Raw genomic sequence first — 20,695 nt, 5'->3', positions numbered from 1 at the left:
CTTTTTTATGTATCTGGCTATTTTTGTTGTTATCTTGCCAGTATATGTAAGAGAGCAGAAGGTACTGGGTTCTTTCTGTGGTGGTGGATACACTAATTTCAGGGCTTTCTTATGGAGTTTTTGGTTTAAAATTTTGTTAACTGTTTGTTCGTTATAGCCGTTGTTTACTGCTATTTGTTTAATGATGTTTAGTTCTATCTCGAAGTTATTTATTATCATGAACTTCCATCAAGTAACGGTCGAATCCACCAATTAATAAATATATGTTTTTCTTATCTCAGGGTTCTTAATTGAGTTAAAAAAACCTTTCCTTTTAATAGTGTTTAAGAAAAAAGAAGAGTTGAAGGAAATAAATAAAAGAAATCAATTGGTGCAATAATATCAAAATATAATGACCAAATACCTTGTAGATTTTAATACATGAAATAAATCCCATATTAATAAATGTTTCCCTAAAGCAATCTGTTGCATATACAATTAACAAAAAAATTTCAAAATAAATTTAGTTTTTCAATGTCTATTTTCCACAATTTTTTCTGTAACTTTTTAAAACGAATGTGCTTTAATTATTTCCCTATCAAACAAACTACTTCACTGGTTCTGCTTATAAAAACCAAACTCTAGACAAACTCCTAATCCACATCTATTGCTCCTGTTGGGCCAAAATTCTCCTCAGCTATGCTTCGATCCAAGAATAGTACATGATTTCTACTTACAAATACTGCAATTTTTTATACACTTTTATTTGCACTACTTATCACAACAATACAATTTTCTGTTGCCCGCTTTTATTAAAAACAACTTGCCCTCTTTCGATTCGATCTTTTCTTACTTGAAGTCAAACAACTGCCATCTTCCTTTCCTTCAAAATCATTTCCGTCTCCTCATCCCTTCCATAATTTTTGATTCACCAATTAAATCATTCTTTTTTTCACATTCAAACAAAATCCAAAACTTTCTAAATTCTGAAAATTCTCCCAATACACACTTAATGACTTGTTTCGTGATAAGAGAAATTAATCCTTGAAAATGGTAGGTAGATAAGTCATCTTTCAATGCAACATATTATTTACTTAAACTATTCTTAAAATCTACTGGTTTACATAATTTGGAAATCCCATTTCAAAAATAAATCTAAAGTCTCTTTTACACTACACCTACACCAACACAATAAATTTAAATCGTAAATCTAGACATACCATAACTATAACATAATTTTACAAATGTCTCTTCTTCTTCCTTTTCTCTATACATTTTTCTTTATATACCATTTCAGATCATAATAATAATATATATATAAAATAATAACATTTAATGTGTGATTATTTTATATACATTTTAAGGTGATACAGTAGCGATCAACAGGTGGCAACAAACGCGGTCCAATATTGCGAAAGTTCTGCGAACTTTCAAAAGTGAGGCAACAGTGCGTCGGTAATTCGACACTGACAGTGACGTTTATACTATCAAAAACAATAATTTTTATACACATAGGCGCGAAATGTTGCCAAGTCAGTGACGTTCGATTTCTTGTTATAAAAAAATCGATTTTTAGTAGTTCCAAGATTACACAAATTCTAGGCATGGGATAAAAAAGTTTATTTGAAGAAAGTGTATTTTGTCTTTCTTAATGGCGGTACAGGCTCCTTTTTTCAATATTTTATTTAGTTGTAGAGTAATTTCCATATACTAACATATTTCTGAAATTGGGCTCTGTACCGCCATTCTTTATTATATTACGAATATGTGTGCCAAATATCTCGACAAAATATTCATAATTAGAGCCGCAATCTTGGAACGCGTTTTTTGCTACCTGTTGATCGCTACTGTTTCCTCTTAAGGGTTTTTACCCTGACCAGTGGTTTGATCCCTGGGCCAATTTTAAAATTGCAATGTGTTTGTTCAATGATTCTCTTCATTTGAGGTGTTTACAAGTATGAGACTACAGCTCTGCTTATGGCATTTAAAATGCTGAAAGTACTTAGCTGTATTCATAAATTTATTTACACACTATCAGTTTTTTTGAAAACATACACCAGTTCCCGTTTTGATTTATATAGAAGTGTGTACAAGTCAAACAGTTTTTTTCTAACTATACTATATATAGGTATCCACTTTATACGGTAGGAAGTGAGAGAAACATATTTAAAACGGTATAACCATATTAGGTCCCGAAATATCTTTTCGAAAATTCAATAGTGGAAGTACCTCAAGAGAAGTTCGACATTGTTGCCAAACTTATTGTTTTTATTTCACCTGTAGTCTTTTTTAGCATTTGAAAAATGTTTTAAGATAATCAAATATGGTCAAATTTCAAAATCAGTTCAAAATCAGGTTGTAACTCGAGTTGTATAGCCGTGATATAAATTAAAAAGAAACATTTGATTAGTTATTTTGAAAGGTTTCTTTTTGACTTTTATGACTTTTTGGTTAAAATGTAATCTTTTCGAGTTATTTTTGAAAAACCACCCAAAAACATTAATTGTTTAGGAAGGAAATCATCAATTCCAAGCGTGAGTAACTTGAAAAATATTAAAAGAAAAGATGGTTCAGATTTGATTACAGTACAGAGCCTCTACTATGTGCTTATACGTATTTCGGAATAACCGTTTCCTCATCGGAGCACCTTATTTTTCCAACTTAAAAAGCTCAGAGGATAAATAATTTCGAATTTTATTTCCTGACTTATTAGACTTTTGATTCATAGATGGTGCTAGTAGCGTCTTTGGTAATTATTTTGATTATTTCATTCATAGGAGATTCTGACCAATAGAAAGCTACATAAATCTAAATTAAATCGATAATTTTTGATAATTTCCCGTCGTCATGTATATTACGTCAGATGGCCTTCGTTGCTACGAAAAAATAAATTCAGTTACATTAATGACAATTAATTAATGTTTTAAAAATTATAAAAGTGATGACTTTCAACCATCAAATTAATATTTATAACAACTGTTTGTTTAATTGTACTAATTTGTACTTACATAAACAATTACAATAAAACTTTGGTTTTGAATAGTTTTATTCATGAAATAATCGCAACAAATTGCACTCGATCTCTAAAATTAATATAGAATTTTAGAGCTCTTGTGCAATTACTACTGATAATTATCTGGAAAGGATGAAAGGATTTGATTTCGAAATACGTATAAGCACATAGTAGAGGCTCTGTACTGTAATCAAATCTGAACCATTTTTTCTTTTCTTTTAGTTTATACTTTATTCACCTTTGGTGGATATTAAAGGAAATAGTTCGCTAAAATTATTATCACGGTGAATGACAGGACGTGAAATGCAATTTAGATTTCCCTTGTCGAGTATTACGCCACTCTGTTATACTTTATTTTTCCAACTTAAAAAGCTCAGAGGATAAATAATTTCGAATTTTATTTCCTGACTTATTAGACTTTTGGATCATATTAATTTACCGAGGAAAGTCTGTAAAACATTTTTTGCTATAAATTGAATTCTCTATTGATTACGGGAGTTAATTAGAGATTAAACATTTTCACCCTCCAGAAAAGGGGGTAGGCAAATGTATACATCGAAACTATATAAATTTAATGCTTCTATGCGTATTTCAAATTTAATGTTAATCGAAGAAGTTCTTTCAAATTCTGGACAAAAACCATGAAAAATGGACTATATCACTAGCTCTTACCGTTTGGTAGGTGATAATTATATCCTGGAATAGGATAATCAGGATGAACAACGTGATCCGGAGCGTGAGGCCCTCCTAACAACAACGGTCCGTTGCTGTTTCCTATCGTAACATAATTTTTGTCTACCAAAGACGGTAAAGCGAACAATCCGTGCACATGTTCTCCGATGTATATTGTCGGACTGAAAAATACGAACAAAAATAATCAAAAAAGCATTTTGAATAAAATCAAACATATACAGGGTGTTTGGTAAAGAATGGGCCATAGCTTAACCTTAGATTCCTGGGGTTAAGATAGATCGATTTAAGCTAACTTACCTTAGTACAAGAGTTGATAATAACCGAAATACAGGGTGTCAAAGTTAAACTTTTATTTTATTTATTTTTGAATATTTCCTGACAGGCATGGGACAACAACACGAAATTTGTTAAGTGGTGCTAGTATTGTACAATCTACTAAATTATGTTAAAAACAAACGTTTCTGGCTTCTACCAGAGGCGTACGACGGGGGGATCGTGAATGGTTATGACCCTTCCCAAATTCTACGCCACTGGCGGAATTGCTATTTTAGTGCAATTTTTTGATTCTCCGATACTTTCTATGTTAAAAATATACTCTTTATTCGTAACGATAAAGCCATTACTTTTCGAGATATTTGAAGCTAAAAACGAACGAGCATAATACATTAATCAAAATAAGTGTGCCTTTTCATTTTTAACTTCAAATATCTCGAAAACTAATGACTGTATTCGTTACGAATGAAGAGTATATTATTTGCATAGAAAGTATTGCAGAATCTAAAATAGCTATGCTATTATGCTAAAATAGCAGTTTCATCAGTGGCGTAGAATTTGGGAAGGATCAACCATTTACTTTCCCCTATCGTACGCCTCTGGTAGTAGCCAGAAACGATTATTTAACATAATTTAGTAGGGTGTACAGTGCCTACACTTTCTTCCAAGTTTCACACGGATATGTGAAATTATTTTAAGGTATTCTTTTTTTTAATAATTTATTCTTTATTTAAAACTTTAGGAATTATGTGTGCAGGGTACTATAAAACTATTTGACATATCCTTATGGTACTTGGCAGAAAGTGTAGGGACTCTACACCCTACTAAATTACGTTAAATAATCGTTTGTGGTTAATACCAGAGGCGTACGACAGGGGAAAGTGAATGGTTGACCCTTCCCAAATTTTACGCCACTGATGAAACTGCTACTTTAGCATAATTTTTAGATTCTCCAATACTTTCCATGCAAATAATATAGTTTTCATACGTAACGATAAAGTCATTAGTTTTCGAGATATTTGAAGTTAAAAATGAAAAGGCACATTTATTTTGATAACGTATTATGCTCCTTCGTTTTTAGCTTCAAATATCTCGAGAACTAATGGCTTTATCGTTACGAATGAAGAGTATGTTATTTACATAGAAAGTATTGGAGAATCAAAAAATTGCACTAAAATAGATATTCCGCCAATGGCGTAGAGTTTGGGAAGGGTCAACCATTCACGTTCCCCCGTCGTACGCCTCAGGTAGTTTGTTTAACATAATTTAGTAGGGTGTACAGTACCAGCACCACTTACCAAATTTCGGGTTGTTGTCCCATGCCTGTCAGGAATCATCACCATTCTCTTTGCCTCATCCCTATGCAGGGTCGGCATCCCTAATTGCATTTCTCCACACAATTCTATCTTGGGTCATATCAATGTTAATCCCCTTTACCAACATGTCCTGCCTTATCGTCTCCCCCTCCCCAGGTCTTCTTTGGTCTTCCTCTCCCACTCCTTCCAGGAATCTGCACTTCAGCTATTCTTCGTATTGGGTGGTTAACGTCTCGACGTTGAACATGACCAAACCATCTTAACCTATGCTCTCTCATTTTGGCATCAATTGGAGCCACACCTAGACTTCCCCTAATATACTCATTTCTAATTTTATCCATGCCTGTCAGGAAATATTCAAAAATAAATAAAATAAGTTTAACTTTTACACCCTGTATTTCGGTTATTATCAATTTTTGTACTAAGGTAAGTTAACTTAAATCAACCTAAGGAATCTAAGGTTAAGCTATGGCCCATTCTTTACCAAACACCCTGTATAACGAGAATTTAGAAAGTAGACGTATACCATCGCTGTCAATCTTAGGAAATGGACTGGTTTAACGTCAACTGATCTATGTCAAGCTGGTATGAATAGAATAAGATGGGTCAATGTGGTCGCCAACATCTCTAGACTCTAGAATAGAAGATAGGCGCCTTTAGAAAAAGAACTAGAATTTATGGTATAAGGGGCGATAATGACAGGACCACTTACAGATAATAACTTAACTATGATAATCTGTAACGCAGATTTCTTGTTTAACATGTCTCTAAAGGTTTGTAAATTAATATAAATTAATTTTGACTAAAATTGCGGACAACTGGTAGACAACTGACAGTTGACAGATACAGATTAGAGTAAAAGTGGTGGGGTGTGTCCCAACCGACGCATCGAAACATCAGAATAAACTTATTATAGAGTAAAATTGTGGCTTAATCCCAGTACAGTTGGTAAACTGTGTTAAGATGCGTCAAGAAAATGGCTTCAGAACAATAAAAATACAAACAATGTTCAGAAAACCTTACATATATGGCCTACTCGCAGGCAGTTACTAGATACTAGTTACTAGATGTATTGTAGTAAAATTATAATATATAACGCAAAATAATACTTACTAGAGTTTCATATGATTGGCACTTTCCAATAATCCTCCATTGGCTACTAATTCGGTTTGCAAATAAGATAAGGTTTGGTTAGCTAAAGAAGTGAATGGGAGAGATAACAGCCCTTCCGAATCGAGTAAATACACGCCTATGACAGGACTACCCAGATCTTTCTCCCACAGCAAATTGCCTAATCGGCGGTTTAATGTTACCACCTGTCCTGTAGACGTGGATGTGAAATGGACAAAATCTGAAATAGAAGTGATACATTAAGTCATTTCCATATTTTTTTCTTTAAGAGCGTAAGCGCAAAATTTCGGGCCAATGCTTTTTAAATGCATTAATTTTTTTCGAATCCTGAGAAAACTGATAGTATTTTTGAAACATTTAAACGCAGAATGAAAGATTGCATTATTACCGATAGAAGAAAGTCCCTTAAAATAAATAAAAAGTTTCTTTTGAATGAAATATTTGCAATTAAAAATCACACTAAATTTTCTCTTTTATTCTCACCCCCATAACTTATTAAAATAAACATTATAGAAGTTTTCAGGGACTTTCGGCCCTCGGTAATGATGTGATCTTTCATTCTGCGTTTTAAATTTTTCAAAAATATTTATTAGTTTTCTCAGGATTCGAAAAAAATGAATATATTTATAACACATTGAAAATTTCGACATGCGTCAAAATTTTGCATTTTGCTCCGTTCCGTTTAAGACCTTATCCATCACAGCAATCAGTAACATTGGCCCGAAATTTTGCGCCTACGTCCTTAATATATACATTAAATTTGAAACAATGTGTAGTTTCGCGCTCTACAATAATTGTAGAGCAGAAAGGAAACAATAGGATGAAATTATTTCAGCCTATTGTTACTCGACTTTCCCCCAACTTCTTGCAGTACCGTCTCCTATCGGAGGTTGGCTACCATCACAGCAATCTTAACTTTGTTGGCTGTAGCTCCGAACAATTGTATTGAACTGCACCCTTAAATTTCGCAGCCAAGAAATCCCCCATACCTAACAGTAAATCGACCAGTCCTCTCATGAAAGACTATTTAAAGTCCTTTGCTGCGTAACCAATGACTACATGGCGTATGGGTGACCGTTATCTAGCAGACGTGAGGAAGTGAAGGGCGAGTTTCTGCCTGAACTGTTATCGATGGGGTACAAAAAACTACTCTCTGTTCTCTGGTGCCGTCCTCCCTAATAGAATTTTGTGCGCATTTTTTCGTTTCTTAGCCAATGGTGGAAGGTGGCTGATTGGCTAGATCAGCGCAATAACAGACAAATCACAAAAAAAAAACGAGAAATAAAATTAGCAGTACTACAGATGGAATTCCTATGAAAGAACACGGATCAGAAGGAAAATGTAGATATTAGAATAACAAGACCGTAGAGTAATCAAAATTACATAAAACAATAATAAAGCCAGTTTTTGTTTTTATTCGATTCAGAGTTGGACCACCATCTCCATATAGCTATTTCAGCATCCCATGCATCTTCAGTGAAGCTATGCAGTCACAACTCTGAAGCGAATATTAACAATCCTGCCTATTTAAGGGAAATCATCGCGATACAATGATTTCACCTTTTGAGACGCAATCTAGCGACATCTCTCGCAATACGAAGAAAACAACGAAAAGCCCTAGATACAAAGTTTACTACTTTTTAAACAATTAAAATAATTGAAATAAAAATATAATAAACAATATTTTAAATCCAAGACTTTTCGTTAATAAACTGCTTTCTGGCTGCATCCTGTATCTCTGGCTTTTACAATATATAAGCACAAGAGACGACGAAAATAGGAGAAAGCAAATAGAGGACACTTTCGCCACGCATTTACCTTCTCTCCGTCTAGGAAAAGGACCGAAAGACAGTTTCTAAATACTCAAATCTGAGTAAAGATGAAAAATAATAAAGGCAGTTTTTGTTCTTATTTGCTTTCTCCTATTTTCGTCGTCTAGGTCTGGATCCCGCGTATGAAAAAAAAGTTGATTAATAGCAAGCTGAAAATTTGTTAATAGCTTAAGGGTGTCTAGTTGGATAAACTTTGATATATGGGAACACTGGAACAGGGGCAGTTTTAATTGTGGAACAGGTTAAAAATTTGGAAAGGTCACACCACGAAAACGGCACATTTATTTTGTCCGACAGAAAAGACTTAAACTCTCCGAACAGAGATTAAACTCTCATGCAAAAAATCAGACTGCTATTTATCACCTGTCATAATTCCTGTCATTTGACATATTCTACATATTCCACTCATTAAAACGTTTAAACCCATTTGGTGATAAATAGCAATCTAATTTTTGCATGAGAGTTTAATCTCTGTTCGAAGAGTTTAAGTCTGTTCTGTCGGACAAAATTCATGTGCCGTTTTCGTGGTCTGACCGTTCCAAATTTTTAACCTGTTCCACAATTAAAACTTGAACTGTTCCAGTGTTCCCATATATCAAAGTTTGTCCGACTAGACACCGTTAAACTATTAACAAATTTTCAGCTTGCTATTAATCAACTTTTTTTTCATACGCGGGATCCAGACCTAGTCTCTTGTGCTTATATATTGTAAAAGCCAGAGATACAGGATGCAGCCAGAAAGCAGCTGAAATAGCTATATGGAGATGGTGGTCCAACTCTGAATCGAATAAAAACAAAAACTATATAAAACAACTTGAATATGATGTGGATCTGATCACTTACTTCTATCATTTACTAATAAAAGAATAGACAGAAGAACAAAAGGCATCCTAAGAAAAATATGGAAAACCCGAATAAAAGAACTGGAAGCAAAGCAAATTAAAGTTTCGATGTAATGCAACAATAATACGCGAGAAAAAATTCATATGGAATCACTTGGTACTTGTATTGTTTATTAGTTGTACATATATTACAAGTACCTGCTTTAATTATTAGTGCAAAAACCTCGAAACCTTGAAAATATTATTGGTACGAATCTTTTATTTTTATCAAACCAATCGCAACCGTACTACTATGCCGAACAGTGATAGTAACGAAATATAGATAACGTCAGCTTTATCGTTTCGCGAAAAATATATAACCTCAATCAAAAAGAATAAAATACTACCTACTCGTTCGTAATTTTAATTGGTAACTGCAAATAAAGGAATTAAGGTAATTGTTTGTCAGGAAATATCAATGCCAATATAAATTAAATAATAAATTCATTGATGGATTCGACCGTTACTTGATGGAAGTTCATTTTATCTAACAATAAAACACTGAAAACGTTTGTTTTCTATACTTCCACAAAATGTATTATAACTATGTGACTACAGCTGTTTCGGCAGAGTGCCTTTCGAAACAGCTGTAGTCATATAGTTGTAATAAATTTTGTGGAAGTATAGAAAACAAACGTTTTCAGTGTTTTATTGTTAGATAATAAATTCAAATTAAAAATTAGAAAATGCATAAAACGGTACACGAGAAGCACTTTTTAGTATGCAGGTACTCATCCAGCACTTCAGAGACATGAACAAAGACGTGTACATATGCTTTATAGACTACGCAAAAGCATTCGAAAATGTAAACCATGAAAAGATAATTACTCCATAAGATCGGAATCGACTACAGAGACATTAGAACAATACCGAGTCTATATTGGGGTCAAACAGCTAAAGTGAAAGTAGGATCTACATTGATCAATAAAAATGAGATCAAGAAAGTGGTACGGCAGGGCTGTATCTTGCCTCCTACTCTCTTTAATATATACTCACAAGAATTATTTAAGACAGCGCTAGAGGAAAGCACAGAAGGCATAAAGATAAATGGAGAAATAATTAATAACATAAGGTATGCTGATGACACTGTTACTCTCGCAAGTAGCATGGAGGAGCTGAGTTGCCTGATGAGTAAGATACAAAGAACAAGTGCACAATACGAGCTCAAACTAAACACCACAAAAACCAAATGGATTCTAGTAAGCAAAACCAACAACGGGCAAGACAACTGATATCAGACAATCAAAGAATTAACACGTGGATTCGTACACTTACTTAGGAACAACAGTTAATTCCAGTTGGTATCAAGCAAAGGAGATACGTAGAAGAATACGAAAAGCAAGAGCGTCGTTCACTAGCATAAAATAAATTTTCACCTCTAACAGCCTTACGCTACCTCTCAAAATCCGACTTTTCAAATGTTATGTATTTCCGCTTTTGTTATATGGAATGGAGGCATGGACAATGACAGCAATATTAATGAAAAATGTAGAGGCCTTCGAATATTGCGTATATCCTGGACCGAGCACATGACCAACGAGGGGTACTACGCCGGATAGGTAAAGAGAGAGAGGTAGGAATAACAATAAAGAAAAGAAAGTTGGAATACTTGGGTTACGTTATGAGGCACAGTAAATATAAAGTACTACAGCTAATTATCCAAAGGAAAATAGACAGCAGAAGAGGTCCAGAGAGGAGGAGACACTTGTGGCCCCAAAACTAGAAATCAACCCACACCATTTCACAATAAATTATAGTGTCCGGCTGGATCTTGTGCTCTTGTGCTGGATCATGTGGGATAAAAAACAGCAAGTTGTATGGCTCTTGAATTAGTTGTAGCTTCAAAAGGGAAGAAGAAAAATAGACGTAGGTGGATGAAGGAATGGTTCACAAAAAGAAATAAGTACAATCATGAACTTTTTTGTGGAAAGATTTTCTGCGACTACATAGTGCATTCTTTGATGAACTATTCAGAATGAGCCTAATTACAATTCAAAAAAGGGATAGTGTGATCCCTTATGCTATCTCACCAAGTCAGCGTTTATCAATAGCATTACGTTACCTAGCTACTGGAAATACTTTTGAATATTTAAAATTCACAAATGCTCTATCGCGACAACTGAACCAATATTGCGCAATACTGGCCAGACTCGACGCAATACTTGCTATATTGCACAATAAAAATCAAAGGCATACGAATTTTACGAAAAAAAGTTATTCATAAAATCATAAAAAGTTCTACATATTCTGAAATCTAAAATACAGTCATCGGATATTAAATTTTTCCCAATATTATATTAGGTAGATATGTCAAAAAATATGAATTTCATTCAATAGTAATATTAAGAGCGTAGGAGCAAATATTTTACGGCTATCCCTAATTTTTCTTTCTATACACGGCAAATTACGTGAAGTAAAATTCTCACTGGCATGGAGATTAGTTGACAATGACATTGTCATCATTAACTTAGAGATAACTTTTGAATGTTCTTGGATAACCGTTACTTGTTTAATCGCTTAAATTATTAATTCAGTTAATTAATATGATTATTTTTTCATTAACTATGTATTCCGTGATTACAATAATGTATATGCTATAAGTACAATAAAAACTAATACTCGAGAAAAGAGAAAAAGTTATTTTTTAATAATATATTAATACTAAGGAACGCTTAGATAAATTTTGAGAACATCTTTAACAACAAAATACTTGGATCACAGAATATATCCTGGTGTATTCAATAAATAGCTTTTTATTAATTTCATGTCTTAAATCAATGATTTATCAAATACACTATCAATATTATTTAATAAACAAATCAAAATATTCCTGAAGCCGTGTCAAATATTTAGTAGCCTTGTTTGTAACTGTCTTGTCATCACATTCAGTTCGACAGTACATTGTATGACAAAGATAACGAATGTTCGATTTGGAAAATATCACCACGGATATTTTTTTGTTCATTTTTTTAGAATCCTGAAAAAGCAATAAATATTTTTGAAAAATTTAAACGCAGAATGAAGGTTTACCTTATTACCGAGGGTAGAAAGTCCCTTAGAATAAACAAAAAGTTCTTTTGAATGAGATATTTGAAATTAAAATTCACACTAATTTTTCTCTTCTTTTTCATCCCTGTAACTTATTAAAATAAACATTATAGAAGTTTTCAGGGACTTTCTACCCTCGATAATAACGTAATCTTTCATTCTGCGTTTAAATTTTTCAAAAATAATTATTAGTTTTCCCATGATTCGAAAAAAAAATAAATGCATTTAAATAGCATCGGAGCCGAAATTTTGCGCCTATCCCCTTAACTAATAATTTCAAATAAAATAATTTAAACAAAATGAATAATTATTGTTGCATTTTTAATTTTAATGAATTGCTAAAATATTACAAGACATACATTAACTAATTGAAACGTTATCAAACACAAAAGAAAGGTTATCATACTTGTAATAAATAAAAATGATGAATGTTCGATATCGCTAATTTGGGAAAAACGCGTAAAAAACTTTTTTTCAATAAGAATAACATTTTTAATAATAATTTCCGATCTTGCGAAATATAAATGTAGTTTGCGCCTGAGCAAAAAAGTTCATACATTTTGATAGATACAATTTAATGTCTGATAGTTACATCTTGACCATGCAGAACCTTTTGATGAATGAAATAATTAATCTCTGCTAGTAAATAAATTATTAAAAAAATGCCTAATGCCTAGCAAATTCAGAAATACAATCAAACATATCAAGTACTACTTTTGATACTAAGGTCAAATTCGCGATCATTTTTAGCGATTGTTTTGCCAGTATAAAAGTCAAAATGATAACGGTATCCGGTATTTCCACAAAAATCTCAAAATTTTTCAACGAATCGAATAAGCTTTCCAAGTATAGATTGCTTCAATGAATTAGGTCCATATTATTTCACAATAATTTCCTTTACTTTAATTTTATATTTATTATCAAAAATAATATTCGCTAAAATACACTACTCCAAGAAATTAACGCACCACCTTAAAAATGGGTCATTTTTGATGTCTCGAATTTCCTAAACCTGTTATCCGATTTAAGTGGTTTTTTTAATATGTTATAGCTTTATTCTATAACAATATCATTGTAATAACATTGTTGCTAGACAGGTAAATTGTCATTGTTTACCGTAAACATTCAAACTGTGTTTTTTTCTCAAAGTTCACCACGCCTTGTGGAAAATTCTAGTAGTTATTTATAAAATACTCAAATTAAAACCCAACTATAGCCTCAGATTTTCTTAACATTTTGTTTTTTATTTAATCGCTTATGTTGGATAATAAAAAAGTTAGGTACATACTTTACCAACTGACCATGTTTTTCAATAATACAGGGTGTGCGACAAACTGTAAAGGATAATTCTACATTAAAAATAAATGACAGTTTGCTTTATAAACTTATGTTCACAAATGCTTCGTTTCTGAGATACGGGGTGTTGAAATTTTTCTTACAAACTGACAATTTATTTATTGCTCTAACACCGGTTGAGATATGCAAACAAAATTTAGTGGGTTTTAAGAGGTAGTTATTGCGCATATTTTAAAATACAATTAAAAATTTTATATTCACCATTGGCGTGCACAGGGGTCGCATGATCCATATGCACGCTAATGGAGAATATAAAATTTTTAATTGTATGTAAAACAATGTGCAGTAACCATTGGCGTGTATACGGGTAATATGACACGCCAATGGAGAATATAAAATTCTATAAAATATTTCTATAAAATTCTTAATTGTATGTCAAACAATGAGCAATAACTACCTCTTAAAACCTACCAAATTTCAATTGCATATCTCAACCGGTTTTAGAGCAATAAATAAATCGTCAGTTTGCAAGAAAAGTTTTAACACCCCGTATCTGGGAAACGAAGCATTTGCGGACATATGTTCATAAAGCAAACTGTCATTATTTTTTCATGCAGAATAACCCCTTAAAGTTTGCCGCACTTATTTAGAACCACCCTGTATTGATGAAGAACATAGCTAGTTGTTAAAGTACCTAACTTTTTATTATCCAACATAAGCGAATGAATCAAAAAAACAGAATGTTAAGAAAGCCTGAAGGCTATTCGCGGTGTGCAAGTACTTGGAAGGCAAACGAGAAACGACCTTGCGCGAGTCGCGGAGAAATATTGCAACTATCTTAAATAATTCATATTGTCAATTGAAATTGTCAAATTGACGTATATTTTATACCTTCTGTCATTGAAGCAGAAAAATTATATATTGCTCCACAATATCGATATGATATGCAATTATTATATAAAGGTAAATATAATTAATTGTATTTTGCTTGCAGTACTGCATTTTAATAACTAATTTTATTTACTACATACAATTGTTTACGTTTGCATAACATAACCTGCATCTTATTTTTTCTTCTTATTATTTTTTTGGACTATGGCCTTGACAATTATCCAGTAACCAGGACTAATATAATTGGCCAATATAATTAAACGTGCGAATAAAAGTACAGAGCGTAGAAATAGGGGTCGCTTTGCCGAACTTGCACGGTCCCAATAGTTGGGTTTTAAATGCAGTATTTTGTAAATGCTACAATATTCCACCAAGTGTGGTGAACTTTGAGAAAAAAAAACAGTCTGATTGATACACCCGATATATAATGACAATTTACCTGTTAGCAGCAATTTTATTACAGCGATATTGTTAAAGAATAAGGCTATAACATATTAAAAAAATCATTTAAGTCAGACAATATATTTAGGAAATTCGAGACATCAAAACTGACCCATTTTTTAGGTAGTGTATTAGTTATTGCGGAATAATTTCTCCTAAATATACATACTATAGCCCGTCCCAAACTCTTTTTTCAGTGCGTCACAGATTATTGAATTCTCTTTAACGCATTACAGTTGGAAGCGACAGAAAAACCGTACCTCTGTGATTATTATAGGTACATTGAACTTGGAAAATTTATGTATTCCTTGACGGGTATTTGCATATTAAAACGGATTTATACTTATAGATGTATAATTGGTTGGCGATTACAATAATCTAAATTAGATAACCAATCAATGAGGCGAGTAAGATAATTTGACACAAAAATACATAGATTTATAATACTCTAGATTGCGCCTTACGATCTTAAAATGGGTGACGGTTGCGACAGAGATAAATGAGCCTATTTGGTCGGTAGTCTCTTTTTAATTTAAGGGGAATATCGACGACGTGACTATCCCACTTTATCGAGTATTATGTATTGACAGTTCGAGCGGGTGGTGACGAGAAATGGTCTTTGGTCTTCGGACGTGGATAATCGTGGTTCGAATCCCATACCAACTTTACCTTTTTTATTTTTAATTTAATCAATATTGCGTTTATTAGGTATTTTTACATCTGAAAAATGGACCTTTTTAAATCTAGCAGATAATAAATGTATGTATAGTAAGTTAATATTGGAATACATAATTATTTGTGAACTGCATAGTGAAATAAAAGTCATTTGTTATTAATATAAATTCGGCCTTATTCGAATGACGTGAATAATGTTTGTATTGCTTCTACCTTTTTAAAAAATTGTAATAATAGTTTCATAAATAAAAATAATGTCTAATTACTTATAATTGAATCGGTCATTTCAAAAACAGCAAAGTCCACAATTTTCAGAAACTAACTTTTTGAGAGGAATAGACTCCTTTAAGATAAACGTTGTGTGCAAAAACGACACCAGTCCAGTAAAAACATTAGGAACAAAACTACAATATAACTCTGAATTTTGATATCCATTTCATCCATCTTTCGACTATATAGGTAGTTTTCTTTGCTCTTCTGTAAAATTAGGAATATGTGACTCGTGTCTCGTGTTGTTTTTGAAATGACCGATTCAATTAATAAATCGATGATGGTACATTATGTTGATATTAATTTTTGGTAATTTGTACGAATATTTTTAACAATTACTTTATACTATTGTACCATTAACTTATTAAACAAAATAACATTGGCTTTTATATTTTTAAAAATCTATAGGTACCTACACAGTTTTTCTTATTTGTTATATATTTCTTTGCTTAGATTTATTTTAGAGATATAATAATATTTAATAAACGCAATATTGATTAAATAAAAAATAAAAAAAGTAAAGATTGGTATGGGATTCGAACCAGCATTATCCACGTCCGAAGACAAACGACCAGTTCTCGTCTCCATCCGCTCAAACTGTCAAATCATCTAAAATACTCGTCGATAGAGTAGGATAGTGACGTCGTCGATACTCCCCTTGAATTAGAAAGAGACTACCGACCAAATAGGCTCATTTATCTCTGTCGCAACCGTCACCCATTTTAAGATCGTAAGGCGCAATCTAGAGTATAATATATCTATGCAAAAATAATAGATCATAATGGTAAAATGACAATTGTAATTTCTAGGTTAGAAATTTGTCAACTACGTAAACATAAATATTTTATATGTTACTGGTATATTCGGGCATTGTATAGTGAAATTTGATATTATATTTATTTAATTTTACATTAAACTATTTTAAATATTAATATTCTGGCAAATATTTGTATAAATATTGATGTTTATATAAATATAAATATTCTGATAACTGTCAGATTTAACTAAAATGTCATGTAATGATTTGCGACATAAGGGTTTGTGACCTACTATAACAGTATACCCAAACGAAAATTGTAATGGACATTAATTTATAACTTACCATGCCTTAAAGGCTCTAAAGATATTTACTTGTGAACTTAAGGTGGTTTAGGACTGTAAACTATCTCTTAAGAAGTTGGCGGAACGCAACAAAGTAACTTTGATGTGTTGCCAGGTCAAAAGGGAATTACAGGAAATAAGGGGGGCTAATAGCCTCGCAAAAGAAGGTGCTAATACCCCATTCCAAGGTCCGAAATCCTTCTGTGGACTATCGAAAAGCCACATCAGAGAGGACCTGGGAACTCAATCAATTACAGTAGAGCGTCGATAATCCGAACCCTGGTAATCTGAACGCAAAAAAATATAAAATTAAAAAATATGATCGCGGACCGAATTTTTGGATTTAATATGACAATATGGGCAAAATATGACCGCGGATTTTTGTTTTGTTTATACAGAAATACATACAATATATTTGTTTATTATGCAGGTGTTTTATTCCTTGTAACTAAAACGTATGTACATATGTACTATGTTTATGAGCTTTATATGTATTTGGAACATATGTTCGATAATCCGAACAATTTGATAATCCGAACTACCCTTGTACCAATTAGTTGGGATTATCAACGCTCTACTGTACAACTATATTGGTTTAACACACCACGATGAAGGCTAACAAGAATCATAAAAGTGTCGCCTACTGCAACAAACTGCCTTCTTAAAATGAGTAAAAAAGATATAAAAATGGCCCCTTGCTTTCTCACTGGTCACTTCCCGATGAGATATCTCAAAACATTGGGCAAATCAGATAGTGAGAACTATCGTTTCTGTTACAACAAAAAAGAAATTGCAGAACATATACTATGCAACTGCATAGCACTGTTCTGCAAATGACTAAAATTCTTAGAAGAGGTCAATCTAGCACTTGACATGGGAAACAAGTTACCTAGGAGGCTAATCAACTTCATCAGGCATCCTAGAGTTTAACTAGATTAAGGTATGCACAAAAGATCTCTATATGGCCTGCATGGCCTTAACGACCTCTCATAACCTAATCTAAAACTTACCATAATTGTTTAGTTCTTCGATACCCATAGGCCTAGCTGTATAATCATAAAAAGTAATGTTCCACTTATTATCAGCTTTTTTCTCATCAACCATTCTTAAAATATACTGCGTCCTGCCAATGTAGACAGAACTTTTTGTGTCTATAGGGCATGTAGGGCTGTAATCATCCCAGCCCATGATCAGCTGTTTCTTGCCAGATTTGGGATCCAATTTGAACCATGTATCTTTTTTCTTTCCTAAAAAAGAATTAACTGGTATACAAAATGTATAATCAAGATATAGGATATTGATTATGTCAAAAAAAGAGGGCTAAAGCTATAAGGTAAATATTTTTTTATTTGAACTCTTAACAACTCTTAACCCTTAAACGCCCAAGGGTGGGTAAAAAATGTCCACCTAATGCGTATTCCCTTGTAACATACTTATTACGTGTTTAAAAATTTTCCAAAAATTATTTATTGTTAAAAAGACAGCCTTTTATCGGATGTTAAATTGTATCTACCGATATTTTTGAAAATAAAAGTAATAGCATGAGTTAAATATGGGTGGGCATAAAAAGTACACCCTTGGTAAAACTTGTTACTAAAGGTTTCTATATAATTTCTCGTTAGTAGGAACATAATCCATATAATTATCGACGTATAATTACATAATCGACATAATTATTCGCCAATGAGGAGGCTGAAAGGAAGAATATGGAGAAAATCGACAAATTTGAATTACTGGCTTTTACTGGTATGTTAATTTTGATGTACATTGTAATTTTGTTGTAAGGTTTGTAAATTGTTTATATTAATATTTTACAGATGCTGTGTTTATTAAGCATAAGATCCTTAAATTTAATCCATTTCCAACAACTCTCAATAAATATAATAGCTATTTTCGAGGTGGACATTTTTTACCCACCTTTGGGCGTACATGGAACATAAAAAAGGTTGGGCGTTTAAGGGTTAATGTATTGACTGCCACAGTAATTTTTAAAAATCAGGCCTAAAGGCCTAAAACGATAAATTTATTTATCACATTTTATTACTACGAGATAACTCACAGTTGACGCCCTAGAAAAGAATGCAATCTACGAATTATCTCATAGACCTGGATCCCACGTACCAAAAAAAGTTGATTAATAGCAAGCTGAAAATTTGTTAATTGCTTAACGGTGTCTAATCGGACAAACTTTGATATATTGGAACACTGGAACAGGGGAAGTTTTAATTGTGGAATAGGTTAAAAATTTGGAACGCCAGACTATGAAAATGTTCCATGTATTTTGTCGGACAGAACTTCCAATTGATTTGTTACCATTTCATTAAACTCTCATGCAAAAATCAGACTGGTGTTTATCACCAACTGGGCATTTTAATGAGTGGAACACGAAGAACATGTCAAATGATAGGAATCGTGTTGGTTGGTAATAGCCAAAGTAATAGGAAAGGGTAACAAATCAATTGGAAGTTCTGTCTGACAAAATACATGGGACGTGTTCATAATCTGATATTCCAAATTTTTAAACTGTTCCACAATTCAAACTTCCCCTGTTACATCACCGGATATTACTGACACCGTTAAGCTATTAACAAATTTTCAGCTTACCATTAATTACCTTTTTTTTGGTACAAGTGATCCAGACATATAGTTGGCAGTCAACGTGTTAAGAAAACCTTATTTTTCACAAATTTGACACCCATAGAAATAAAAATACAGATGCCTATGAGAAATTTTGCATGAAATGTCAATCTTTTTTGGTTCCAGTGACTACCTTTTAACTTGTTAAAATACACATAAAAATTTACCTGTATATAAAATTCCATCCGAACTCCTACAAGGAGATGTGGAAACTAACTGCGGAATGGTAAATGGTAATTTTTTCAAGGGCTCTCTCACATCTCCAATCAAATAAAGAGACCCATCTCTTGGATCTGGCAGATAAAAAGGAACAATCGCATTGGAAACCTTCAGTGGGACTTGAACAATAGGTTCTAAAATAAGTTATCAGTCATTAAAATTACAGTTTAAAAATAGAACGCAGGAATGCAAATTTCTGCATGACTTAAAGATAAAAGTTTGTTATTTTATACATAAATACTTAAATTTACATACTTTCTTTAACTGTCCATTTTACGTTGCCTGAATTCTGTTCAATCCCAGTCAAAGTACCATCCAAAGTTGAAAAAACTAATAGTCTAGAATCTTTGTCTTTTACTAGTTCTAAACTAGACAGTCTTCTTTTCTACAAATAGATAATACATTAATTTAAAATTCCCGTAATTTCTTATATTATTAAACACAAAATTAATTTAGAATTCGCCTGATTATACTATTAAACACAAAAAATTACTAACAGAATTTTCACATAGAGACGTAGACAATAACAATAGTAATAACAAATAACAGGTGGTCCTCATGTCTTAAAATAATAATACTTTGTTTTTCATTAAGGGTATTCATTCAATAAAGTATTGGTTTACAACATCATCAATACTTTATACACTAAAAATAAAAAATCGAATTCACTATTTTGACTTGACCTCACACTTTTTACTTTTTAATTACTGAATTCATTTTGACAGCTGTCATAACCCAGGCCATGCAATTTTATGGATTATTATCCTATTATGGTGAAGTCCACAATTAATATTTGGCGCCATCTCTCATTCTATGACGAAGATAATATGCCAGATCTTGACTGGCACATATGTTTAATTTTGAATTTTTGAACATTCTGAAAATATGTAATAGTCCATGTGGTGAGACCGCTCCCGTTTGAAAAAATTTTTGATTCACTTTCTTGTGGATTCCCATTCTAAAATGTGCCCTTTAAACACATCTTAAACAAAAGATCAC

General features: G+C 32.4%; 1 protein-coding gene across 1 annotated transcript in view; it reads right to left on the bottom strand.

The window, feature by feature from the left end:
• Positions 1–20,412, bottom strand: part of LOC114327135 (serine/threonine-protein kinase/endoribonuclease IRE1) — a 54,332-nt gene extending 33,920 nt beyond the window's left edge. Inside the window, exons 1-6 of the mRNA XM_028275646.2 lie at positions 20,194–20,412; positions 19,952–20,081; positions 19,645–19,830; positions 17,851–18,087; positions 6,388–6,625; positions 3,665–3,846 (exon numbers count right to left, since the gene is read on the bottom strand). Of these exons, the coding sequence (XP_028131447.1) occupies positions 3,665–3,846; positions 6,388–6,625; positions 17,851–18,087; positions 19,645–19,830; positions 19,952–20,081; positions 20,194–20,256 (1,036 nt within the window). The 5' untranslated portion in view covers positions 20,257–20,412. The remainder of the gene's footprint in view (positions 1–3,664; positions 3,847–6,387; positions 6,626–17,850; positions 18,088–19,644; positions 19,831–19,951; positions 20,082–20,193) is intronic.
• Positions 20,413–20,695: the final 283 nt, after the last annotated feature.

The sequence above is a fragment of the Diabrotica virgifera genome, chromosome 3, assembly GCF_917563875.1.
Source record: "Diabrotica virgifera virgifera chromosome 3, PGI_DIABVI_V3a".
In the NCBI taxonomy this organism is placed as follows: Eukaryota; Metazoa; Arthropoda; class Insecta; order Coleoptera; family Chrysomelidae; genus Diabrotica; species Diabrotica virgifera.
Note: the sequence above shows the minus strand (reverse complement) of the source record. Positions and strands in the feature narration are given on the sequence as shown.